The sequence below is a fragment of the Hordeum vulgare genome, chromosome 3H (assembly GCF_904849725.1).
Source record: "Hordeum vulgare subsp. vulgare chromosome 3H, MorexV3_pseudomolecules_assembly, whole genome shotgun sequence".
NCBI lineage: Eukaryota > Viridiplantae > Streptophyta > Magnoliopsida > Poales > Poaceae > Hordeum > Hordeum vulgare.
Genome location: NC_058520.1, coordinates 469,903,082 through 469,912,686, shown reverse-complemented (window position 1 = coordinate 469,912,686; position 9,605 = coordinate 469,903,082). Strand labels below are relative to the sequence as shown.

The 9,605-nt window shown below is 52.4% G+C and overlaps 1 protein-coding gene across 1 annotated transcript; it reads right to left on the bottom strand.

The window, feature by feature from the left end:
* Positions 1-4,921: 4,921 nt before the first annotated feature.
* Positions 4,922-7,471, bottom strand: LOC123441880 (vegetative cell wall protein gp1-like). The gene is made up of 3 exons (XM_045118068.1): positions 6,982-7,471; positions 5,694-6,900; positions 4,922-5,609 (listed from the first exon to the last, which is right to left on the bottom strand). Exons 1-3 carry the CDS (start codon positions 7,469-7,471, stop codon positions 5,279-5,281), a joined length of 2,028 nt encoding a protein of 675 aa, XP_044974003.1. The 3' UTR covers positions 4,922-5,278.
* Between the last annotated feature and the right edge of the window lie 2,134 nt (positions 7,472-9,605).

The following is a 9,605-nucleotide window of genomic DNA, read 5'->3' as shown; positions in this document are numbered from 1 at the left end:
AGCGTGTACCTTCTTACTAGTAGGTGACCTTTGAGTGTGCCACTGAGAGTAGTTCATCATGATGTTGTCTAGTAGTTTTGTGGCTTCTCCTAACGTGATTTCCATGAACGTTCCACCTGAGGCGGAGTCCAAGATATTTCTAGAGGCGAAATTCAAGCCAGCGTAGAAGATTTGAATAATCATCCAAAGACTCAAGCCATGAGCGGGACAATTTCTAATCATCAATTTCATTCTCTCCCAAGATTGTGCAACATGTTCATGATCAAGTTGCTTGAAATTCATGATATCATTACGAAGAGAGATAATCTTAGCCGGCGGAAAATACTTGGATATATAAGCATCTTTGCACTTATTCCAAGAATCGATACTATTTTTGGGCAAAGAAGAAAACCAAGTTTTTGCGTGATCTCGCAACGAGAAAGGAAAAAAGCTTCAATTTAATCACATCTTTATCAACATCTTTCTTATTTTGCATATCGCAAAGCTCAATGAAGGTATTGAGATGGGATGCGGCATCTTCACTAGGAAGGCCGGAGAATTGCTCTTTCATAACAAGATTCAGCAAAGTGGCATTGATTTCGTGTGACTCCGCACTAGTGGCGGGAGCAATCGGAGTAATAATAAAATCATTATTATTAGTATTCGAGAAGTCACAAAGTTTGGTGTTTTCATTCACGGTGACTTCGGCAAGCAAGCAAGCACACAAGCAAACAAAGAGCAAGCGAGAAAAAGGGCGAACGAAAAGGCAAACGGAAAAAGGCAAATTGTGAAGTGGGGGAGAGGAAAACGAGAGGCAACTGGCAAACAAAGTAAATGCAAGAGATGAGTTTGCGACACCTACTTGGATGAGTTCTTGACTTGATCCTCTCCAGCAACGGCGCCAGAAATTCTTCTGCTATGGCAACAAAAGTCCTTCCCCAGCAACGCCGGGAATTCTTCTTGCTACTTCTCTTGCTTGCGTCGGTTTTTCCATTGAAGAGGAAAGGGTGATGCAGCACAAAAGCAGTAAGTATTTCCCTCAGTTTGAGAACCAAGGTATCAATCTAGTAGGAGAATCTCGTCAAGTCCAGAGTACCTGCGCAAACACAAAAGAGCTTGCACCCAATGCTATAAAGGGGTTGTCAATCCCTTCAAGATTGATTGCAAAGTGAGATCTGAAGGCGGAAAGTGCAACGAAGAAAAAGTGTAAGGCTGAAAATATGGTGTGGAGTAGACCCGGGGGCCATAGTGTTCACTAGAGGCTTCTCTCAAAATAGCAAATATCAGAGTGGGTGAACAAATTACTGTATAGCAATTGATAGAACCGCAAAAAGTTATGACGATATCTAAGGCAATGAACATACATATAGGCATCACGTCCGAGACAAGTAGACCGATACTTTCTGCATCTACTACTATTACTCCACACATCGACCGCTATCCAGCATGCATTTAGTGTATTGAGTTCATGATGAACAGAGTAACGCCTTAAGCAAGATGACATGATGTAGAGGGATAAACTCAAACCAATGATGAAACCTCATCTTTTTACCCTTGATGGCAACAACACGATGCGTGCCTCGCTACCCCTTCTGTCACTGGGTGAGGTCACCGCACGGTATGAACCCAAACCAAGCACTTCTCCCATTGCAAGAATCATAGATCTAGTTGGCCAAACAAAACCCACAACTCAAAGAGAATTACAAGGATATGAAATCATGCATAAGAGAGATCAGAAGAAACTCAAATAAGATTCATAGATAATCTGATCATAAATCCACAATTCATCGGATCTCGACAAACACACCGCAAAATAAGATTACATCGGATAGATCTCCATGAAGATCATGGAGAACTTTGTATTGAAGATCCAAGAGAGAGAAGAAGCCATCTAGTTACTAGCTATAGACCCCTAGGTCTATGGTGAACTACTCACGCATCATCGGAGAGGTCATGGTGTTGATAAAGAAGCCCTCCGTATCCGAATCCCCCTCCGGCAGGGCACCAGAACGTGCCCCAGATGGGATCTTGCGGAGACAGAAGCTTGCGGCGGCGGAAAAGTACTTTCGATGATCTCGTGATTTTTATGGGATTTTAGGGAATATATAGGCACAAAACCTAGGGCAGAGGTGGCCTAGGGAGCCCACAAGCGAGGGGGCGCGGGCCCCCTGGCCGCGCCATGAGGGCTTGTGGGGTCCCTGCAGGCCCCCTGCCCTGATTCTCCGGCTTCCCGATCTTTTTGTGTTTTGGAAAAAATCTTTTTGGCAGTTTCATTCCGTTTGGACTCCGTTCAAAATCCTCCTCTGAAAGGGGTCAAAAACATGGAAAAAACAGGAACTGGCACTTGGCACTGAGTTAATAAGTTAGTCCCAAAAAATATATAAAAGGCATGCAAAACTTCCATAGTTTGACAAGATAATAGCATGAAACCATCAAAAATTATAGATACGTTGGAGACGTATCAGCTCCCACGGACGCGGCTCGTCTAGCCCTTCTCGCGCTAGGGAAAGAAGGCAGTGTTGAGTAACGTGATTATTTAGGAAACATAGATAGACTAGGATTTGTACGTGCCTTTACTTGTACTCCAAGATGATCATGTACTCCTATATATATGCCCACGAGGCTCAAGCAATACAACAACTATTCAACCAATCCCTTTATTCCCTTTCAAGATGGTATCAGAGCTGGCGTACAAGTTGTGACTGCGGGGGAATGTTGAGTAACATGACTGTTTAGGAAACATAGATAGACTAGGATTTGTCCTACCTTGACTTGTACTCTAAGATGATCATGTAATCCTATATATTTTCATACGAGGCTCAAGCAATACAACAACTATTCCACTAGTCCCTCTATTCCCTTTCAATAGGCAGGTCTCGCGTGGGGATGTCACCTCAATCGTTTTCTGTTGCGGGTGTAGGCCAATTCAACAAAAATCGGAGCGGTCGAGGTCCGTATTGCGGGAAGCCACGGTGCATGAGAGCGAATTCGTGTATGTATCTAGATTCGTTATAGTCTAACGTTTCGGTGTGCATCCAAACAGCTGAATTGGCAGCCCCACAATACCAAATCCAATTCAGAAACTCAATACAGACATCCAAACGCAGCATAATCTTATTTCAACGGAGGTGCCCCCTGTCCCTTGAACTCATCCACTAATTTTGCTCCACATCAGCCATTAATTAAAATGTTCTAGCAAAGCTCTTAGAGCAACTCCAATGGAGCGACCCATTTCATCCACCGTCGTTCGTTTGGATCCGCGCAGACAAAAGTGATGGCCCAACGCGTGGACCCATTGCCAAAAGGCGTCCGCTTCGCATCCGTGCCTACCCATTTCCGACCCAAATTTGGGACTGAAATGCATCGGCGCGGACGCGCGCGACCACTCGGTGTCCGTCCTAACTACCCGCAGTCAACTTAATTAATGAAGGCCACCCTTTGCGGGCCCATGCGTCAGTGACTGCGGTTGGCCTTTTTTAATCCGAGCGTGCGGTGGGGCTCGGCCTCATCCGGTTCCAGAACCCCCTGTTCCCATCTCACCACCTCGTCGGCGACCAAACCCTAGCCAGCAGCCATGACCGACTCCTCCCAAAACAAGGGCAAGTCCCCCGTATACCCCCGCGCGATCTCCCTGCCGGCGTCTCCCCGCCGGCTTCGCAAGCGTGTCAGCGTCCCGGTGCACCAAGCACGATGCCATCGGGAGCAACGCGCCCCGTTGTCGTACATGGATGTCACCCTCCTGCATCACTGACATCTGGATCCGGAGAGGATCCCAGTGATGGTTGTGTCGTGGTCGGCGCGGATGCACGCGGAGGAGGTGAGTCGCCGGAGGCTGCAGGTGACGCCGGAGCAGCACCTCAACCCTTTGTATGCGACCGAATCTTCCCACTGGGAGGTCTGGTTCGCGGTCGAGCATGAGGAACAGCGCCGGCGCAGCGTGCGCGACGTGAAGCCAGGGGGCCTTCCCCCGCCCCCGCCCATCGTTAGAGACGAGGGCCAAGAGGCAGAGACCGCCTACCAGGCGGCGCTGGCACTCGCACTCTGCGAGAGCGACGAGGAAGAGCGGCGCAAGGCCGAGAGGGTCAGCGCGCCGCCCATCTCGTTGGGCGCGACACCGCAGCAGGTGGACGTCTACCTCCAACACTGGAGGGCGCTGCACCTGGCGAAGGAGCGCGTGGACGACCGTCGATAGATGGTGCTGGAGCGGGAGGCGGAGGAGGAACGACTTGAGATGGAGGAGGAGGAGCGCGCCCGTGCTGCGCTGCCACCGCCACCAGCACAACCCACGCCGGCAGGACAGACGACGGAGACGCAGGTAGCGACGCTGTGGAACACGACGTTCCCTTGGGCCGGCCCTGCGCCGACGCTGGATGACCTCACCGGCCGTGACGTCGTCGACGACGACACCTAGGATAGCCTCGTAGTTTAGATTTTTTAATGTTTATTTTTTATTTTCGAAAATGTTTGAATTTTCTTTACGCGTGGGCAAAATAGATCGCATCAGCGTTGGACGCATGCGCCGACCCAAACACAAAAGAGGACGTTCGTGTGCGCCCGGATCGATCAAACGGACAAAAAAAGGATAAAATTGCCCACCGTTTGGAGTTGCTCTTAGATTAGTTTGGAACGTTTTGTAAGGTTGAGTATGCTGCAGGTAGGTTTAGCAGTTTCGTTGCAATACACAAATATGTCCACAGAGAATAGATAAAGTAAATTTAATCGATGAAGTAAAATTAGTTGTTGCTGCGGCACAAGTTTGGCAGCCGCTATGACCCGAGTCTCCCGCTTGTACCGACAGGCGATGGTGGAATTTACCTTCACGTGCAAAAATAAATAATCTCTGAATGTCTCGAGGAAGAGCTTGGCCTATTTTCTCTGTTAGAAATTCAGTATGGAGTGGCATCAATGATCGCATAGCTATGCATCACACAACAGCGCGGCGTGAATGCACAAGTACTGACGTGTTCATTTTCCTTTCAACATTAGCTGAACTTGAATAAGCTCTGCATTGGTGCTGGAAGTCTTCTGGAACTACTAAAGCACAGCTGCAGCTAGCTAGCAGAACGGTAGGTACGTACGTAGACCAAATTCACAGGCCACATAAACACTTCTGATACACACAGACACACACACAAAGATCACGTGCACGCGGCACACCTAATACAAGCACGACATATCATCTAAGCCAGGATCAAACGGGTCAGACACGTACTTTAACTGCCAGACATCCAAGCTGGCGCGTTACCGCGTGCTGCTGCATGCCAGTGCAGCTCGATCGGCATCACTCGCCAACCCAGACCTAGTGCTTGGCATTCCCCTCGTTTGCCATCTTGAAGAGCTGCGCCTGCGCCGCGGCAGCACGATCGTCGCCGGAGCTGAGCGCGGCGCCGAATGCGTCCTTCACCTGCGTCGTGGTGAGGGGGAACTCACTGTTGACCATGGAGTTGAGCAGCGACGCCGTGCCCTCGCGGTAGAGCGCGCCCACGCCGTCGGCGCGCGTGTTGGCCAGCGCCTCTGGCACGGTCAGGTCGTGCCCGAACGGCACCGCCGCGCTCGGACCGAACAGCCGCACCAGCGGGCACCAGTATCCGAACAGGCCCCATATCACGCCCGGGTGCGACATCCAGTAACTACAATGCCAAACAGGACATGTACCTTAGGTTAGTAGTGCGTGGTAGTAATCATACACATGTGGTAACAAGCTACGTACGTACCCGTAAGGGCCAGTGGAGAACGGTGGGGTGTTTGGGTCAAATGGCGTGGGGGTGTTCGTCGGCGGCGTGGGTACGAGCGGGGAGTAGGGTGGAGTGTTCGGGTCGAGCGGCGTGGGAGTGCTTGGAGGCAACGGTACGTTTGGAGTCGGCGTGCCCGAGGGAGGAGTGGTGCCAATGCATGGCGTCGGCGAGGTGCCGGTGGACGGGCAGCCGCCACCAGGCGTGTTAGGGTCAGTGCCGGTGGATGGCGAGGGTGGGTAGTAGCCGCCACCACCAGGGGTGCTCGGGGAGGTCCCGGTGGACGGGGCTGGCGGACAGTCAGCTCCACCAGGAGTGGGCGGGGGTGGCGGGTAGTCACCGCCACCCGGCGTTGTTGGGGAGGATGGGTAGCCGCCGCCACTAGGCGTGTTCGGGTCAGTGCCGGTTGACGGTGAGGGTGGGTAGTTGCTGCCACCAGGTGTGGTGGGTGAGGTGCCGGCGGACGGCGACGGTGGGCAGTTCCCGCCACCAGGCGTGGTAGGCCCAGTGCCGCTGGCTGGCGAGGGCGGGTAGTAGCCACCGCCAGGTGTGGTAGGAGAGGTGCCGGCGGACGGTGAGGGCGGGCAGTCTCCAGTTCCAGGCGTGGTTGGGGCAGTGCCGCTGGACGGAGTGGGCGGGTAGTAGCCTCCGCCAGGGGTGGTCGGAGAGGTGCCGGCGGACGGTGAGGGCGGGCAGTTTCCAGTTCCAGGCGTGGTTGGGGCAGTGCCGCTGGACGGAGTGGGCGGGTAGTAGCCTCCGCCAGGGGTGTTCGGAGAGGTGTCACTGGACGGCGCGGGCGGAGTGTCCCCGCCACCAGGCGTTGTAGGGGTGGCGCCTGTCGACGGCGAGGGCGGGTAATAGCCACCGCCAGGGGTGGTAGGAGACGTGCCGGCGGACGGTGAGGGTGGGCAGTCTCCGGTCACAGGCGTCGTTGGAGCAGTGCCACTGGACGGAGTGGGCGGGTAGTAGCCTCCACCAGGGGTGGTCGGAGAGGTGTCACTGGACGGCGCGGGCGGGGAGTCCTCGCCACCAGGCGTAGTAGGGGGGGCATCTGTCGACGGCGAGGGCGGGTTGTAGTCTCCACCAGGGGTGTTCGGGGAGGTGCCGACGGATGGTGTGGGTGGGTAGTACCCTCCTCCACCTCCTTGCGGCGGCGCCGGCGAGCAGGGTGGCGTCCCGCGGGAATCATCTGCAGAGAAACATATGTCAAATCTCAAAACTTCAGCACAAATAAACTGTACGTAGCGAACGGGAGGTGTTATGTACGCACGATTGCAGGGCGTGGGGCTCGGTGAGTGGTTTGGGTCGGTGTTGCCCGGAGGGTAGTAGTCCTTGCGGCCACCGAAGTTCTCGCCGCCGGCGACGAGAGTACGCGCCGAAGTGCCGGACGCCACGAGCAGACAGCAAGCCGCGAACGCTGTAGCCATCGCCATCGTTCGCAAAGAGCTTCTAAGCTGAAGCTTGTGGCTTTGAAGTTCAAACTCGCGGCGTGGCCCCCTTTTTATAAGCAAACCTCCCGTGTGTTTACCTCTGCGTGTATACCTGCACGGTGTGCGTGCACTTGTGGCGCGCTCTGCAGCAATGCACGAGCAAATGCGTAAATGCACTACGCGTAAAGGGAACGGGGTTAGTTGGACGCAGTCACGATGCGTGAAGCAAGCATCGTCCGTCTTCAAGCTAGGGTTGCGCTGTGGGGCTCCATTGCTGGGATCGGTATAGCAAGCTCCCGCGCGCACAGACCGCAAAATATGACTCGGCATAGCCCCATTGCCTTGCATGTGTATGGCGCATTGATGTGCACCGAGTTGAGAGTTACTGTGCTCCCTTGAGGCGTGTCGGCTTCTCGCGGTCGATGTCAACGTCGTGTCCTCGGCTCGCCGTGTTCGCGCGACGCGACGGTGCATGCATGCTGCATGCAAGGTGATGGGCTTGATTTTGGGCTGCAATGCGCGCAGGTGGTGTTATGGTCCTTGAGTGAATGAGCACCACTCCAGTTCTGGCGATGCTGTCAAGCTCCTGTCTGGTGGACAGCAGTCATGAACACCACTCCAGCCTCCTTAAATTGACGGCATGCATGTAGTCCAGGAATTTAGTTCCACCTACCAAGGTTGTGCAGTGCAGACATAGGAGTCGCATGCAGTTCAGCGACGCGTCGTCGAGGAGGCACGGCCATGTGTCATTTTGTCCTGCACACATGTGTGCACGTTAGCCTGCACACTGATATGGCACGTTATAGTTATGTTATCCTGCATTTATGGCTCGCTTGGCGGAGTAGAAATGTGAAAAATTGAAGACCCGAATTTCTCAAAACACGACGTGCCCATAAATTGCACTGAACTAGTAGGCCGGAAGGAGCACTGCGAAGTAACTAAGATCGACTAAATGGCAACCTAACATATTTTCCTAGGGTGGCCCAAACACTGATTCCAAATCTCGGCCGAATTAGAACAAAACAACGGTGTGGGTGTGCGGCTTCAACATGTCTTGGGACGCTGTTAGCGACGACGGTATTCGTAGGCGTTTTTTTTTTTGAAGGCGTTGATGTGATGTATCAACACCTTACTTTCTCCCATTTGATTTGTTGTTTTCAACAAAAGACTAGGTTCGGTTCCGGATAAGCGATGTTGGTGTCTTTGGGGTCATTCCTTTGGAGTGTTGTTTATGGAGGCATGGCTTGGTGGTTCTACTTGCATTATTCTATGATCGTCGTGGTTTTGAATTATGATTCAAGGGTGTTATGTATGTCATCGCAGGAGAGTCGATGGCTTGCTCGTGATTGCCCGAGTCTCGCCATCAATGTGCCAACTCTTTTAACCGTCCAAGGTTGGTTGATGCGTGAGAAGGAGATGTTTTTGGGGCCTGCTTAGTGTTTATGTTTTCACATATCCAATTATGTTTTTTCTTCTTCTGAATTTCTCATTCAAGAATCATCGCAATTATAACATAAATACAAACATTAATTACAAACAGGAAATAAATAATAGTTTATCACTCTCTTTAGGGCATATTTTTAACACCGAAAGCCTAACTTGAGGTACTATATAAGGCAAGGCATGACCTCTTGGAGGGCAACTCCAACGTTTCCTAGAAGAGCCATATATACATAATCTTCCACCTACCTTCTCTCGACCGCCAGACGTAGAGACTTGTTGTTGGGTTCTACCGTAGGTGCATCGCATGCAAATTAGTTTTTCCTACGCGCAGAACAACCAAGAACATGCTACGGAGATGGATCATAGATCGTTACCACTAGACGTGCAGTGTCGTGCAACCGAAGTAGAGTTGGGGCAGCGCGTCCGCGTGGTCCGTCTCCTCCTCGCCCGAACTCCCTCGAACAGCCAGTCGCCGGATCCTGTCTCTCGAACAACCGGTCGCCAGATCCCATGTATAGGTTCGCCGGAGCGACGCAAGTGCAACGCCTCTAGAGTATCCGTGCGTGTAGGAGGAACACCGTGTGGCAGACTGCTAGGTCCGGATCAGACAGACGGTGGCGACGAGTGGAGGTGGCTAGTTGTAGCATACGCAAAGCCCTAATGATGGCGCTGAAGCGACCAGCTGAATGAGTGTGCCGCACCTCCACTATATATAGGCATCCGGCGTGGACTCAACTCTTGGGCCTCACACGAATTCTAAAGCCCACATGTTCCTTCCCATAAGCGTGCGACCCCTTAGGTTCTATTCACTTGGTCGCGAGTCAGATCACATCCGACATGGCTAGTTGGTAGTGGCCTCTAGCAAAGCGTGACGAATCCAAGTGTCCAATGAAGCTAGTTAGATGAACCTATACATCACACTTTTGTTCCCTTTGCCACGCGATATATGTTCTCGTGCTCAAGGCCACATGGTAATCCTTGTTGCGGCACGACCTCTTTCTCATTTCGGTGAATCCGACCA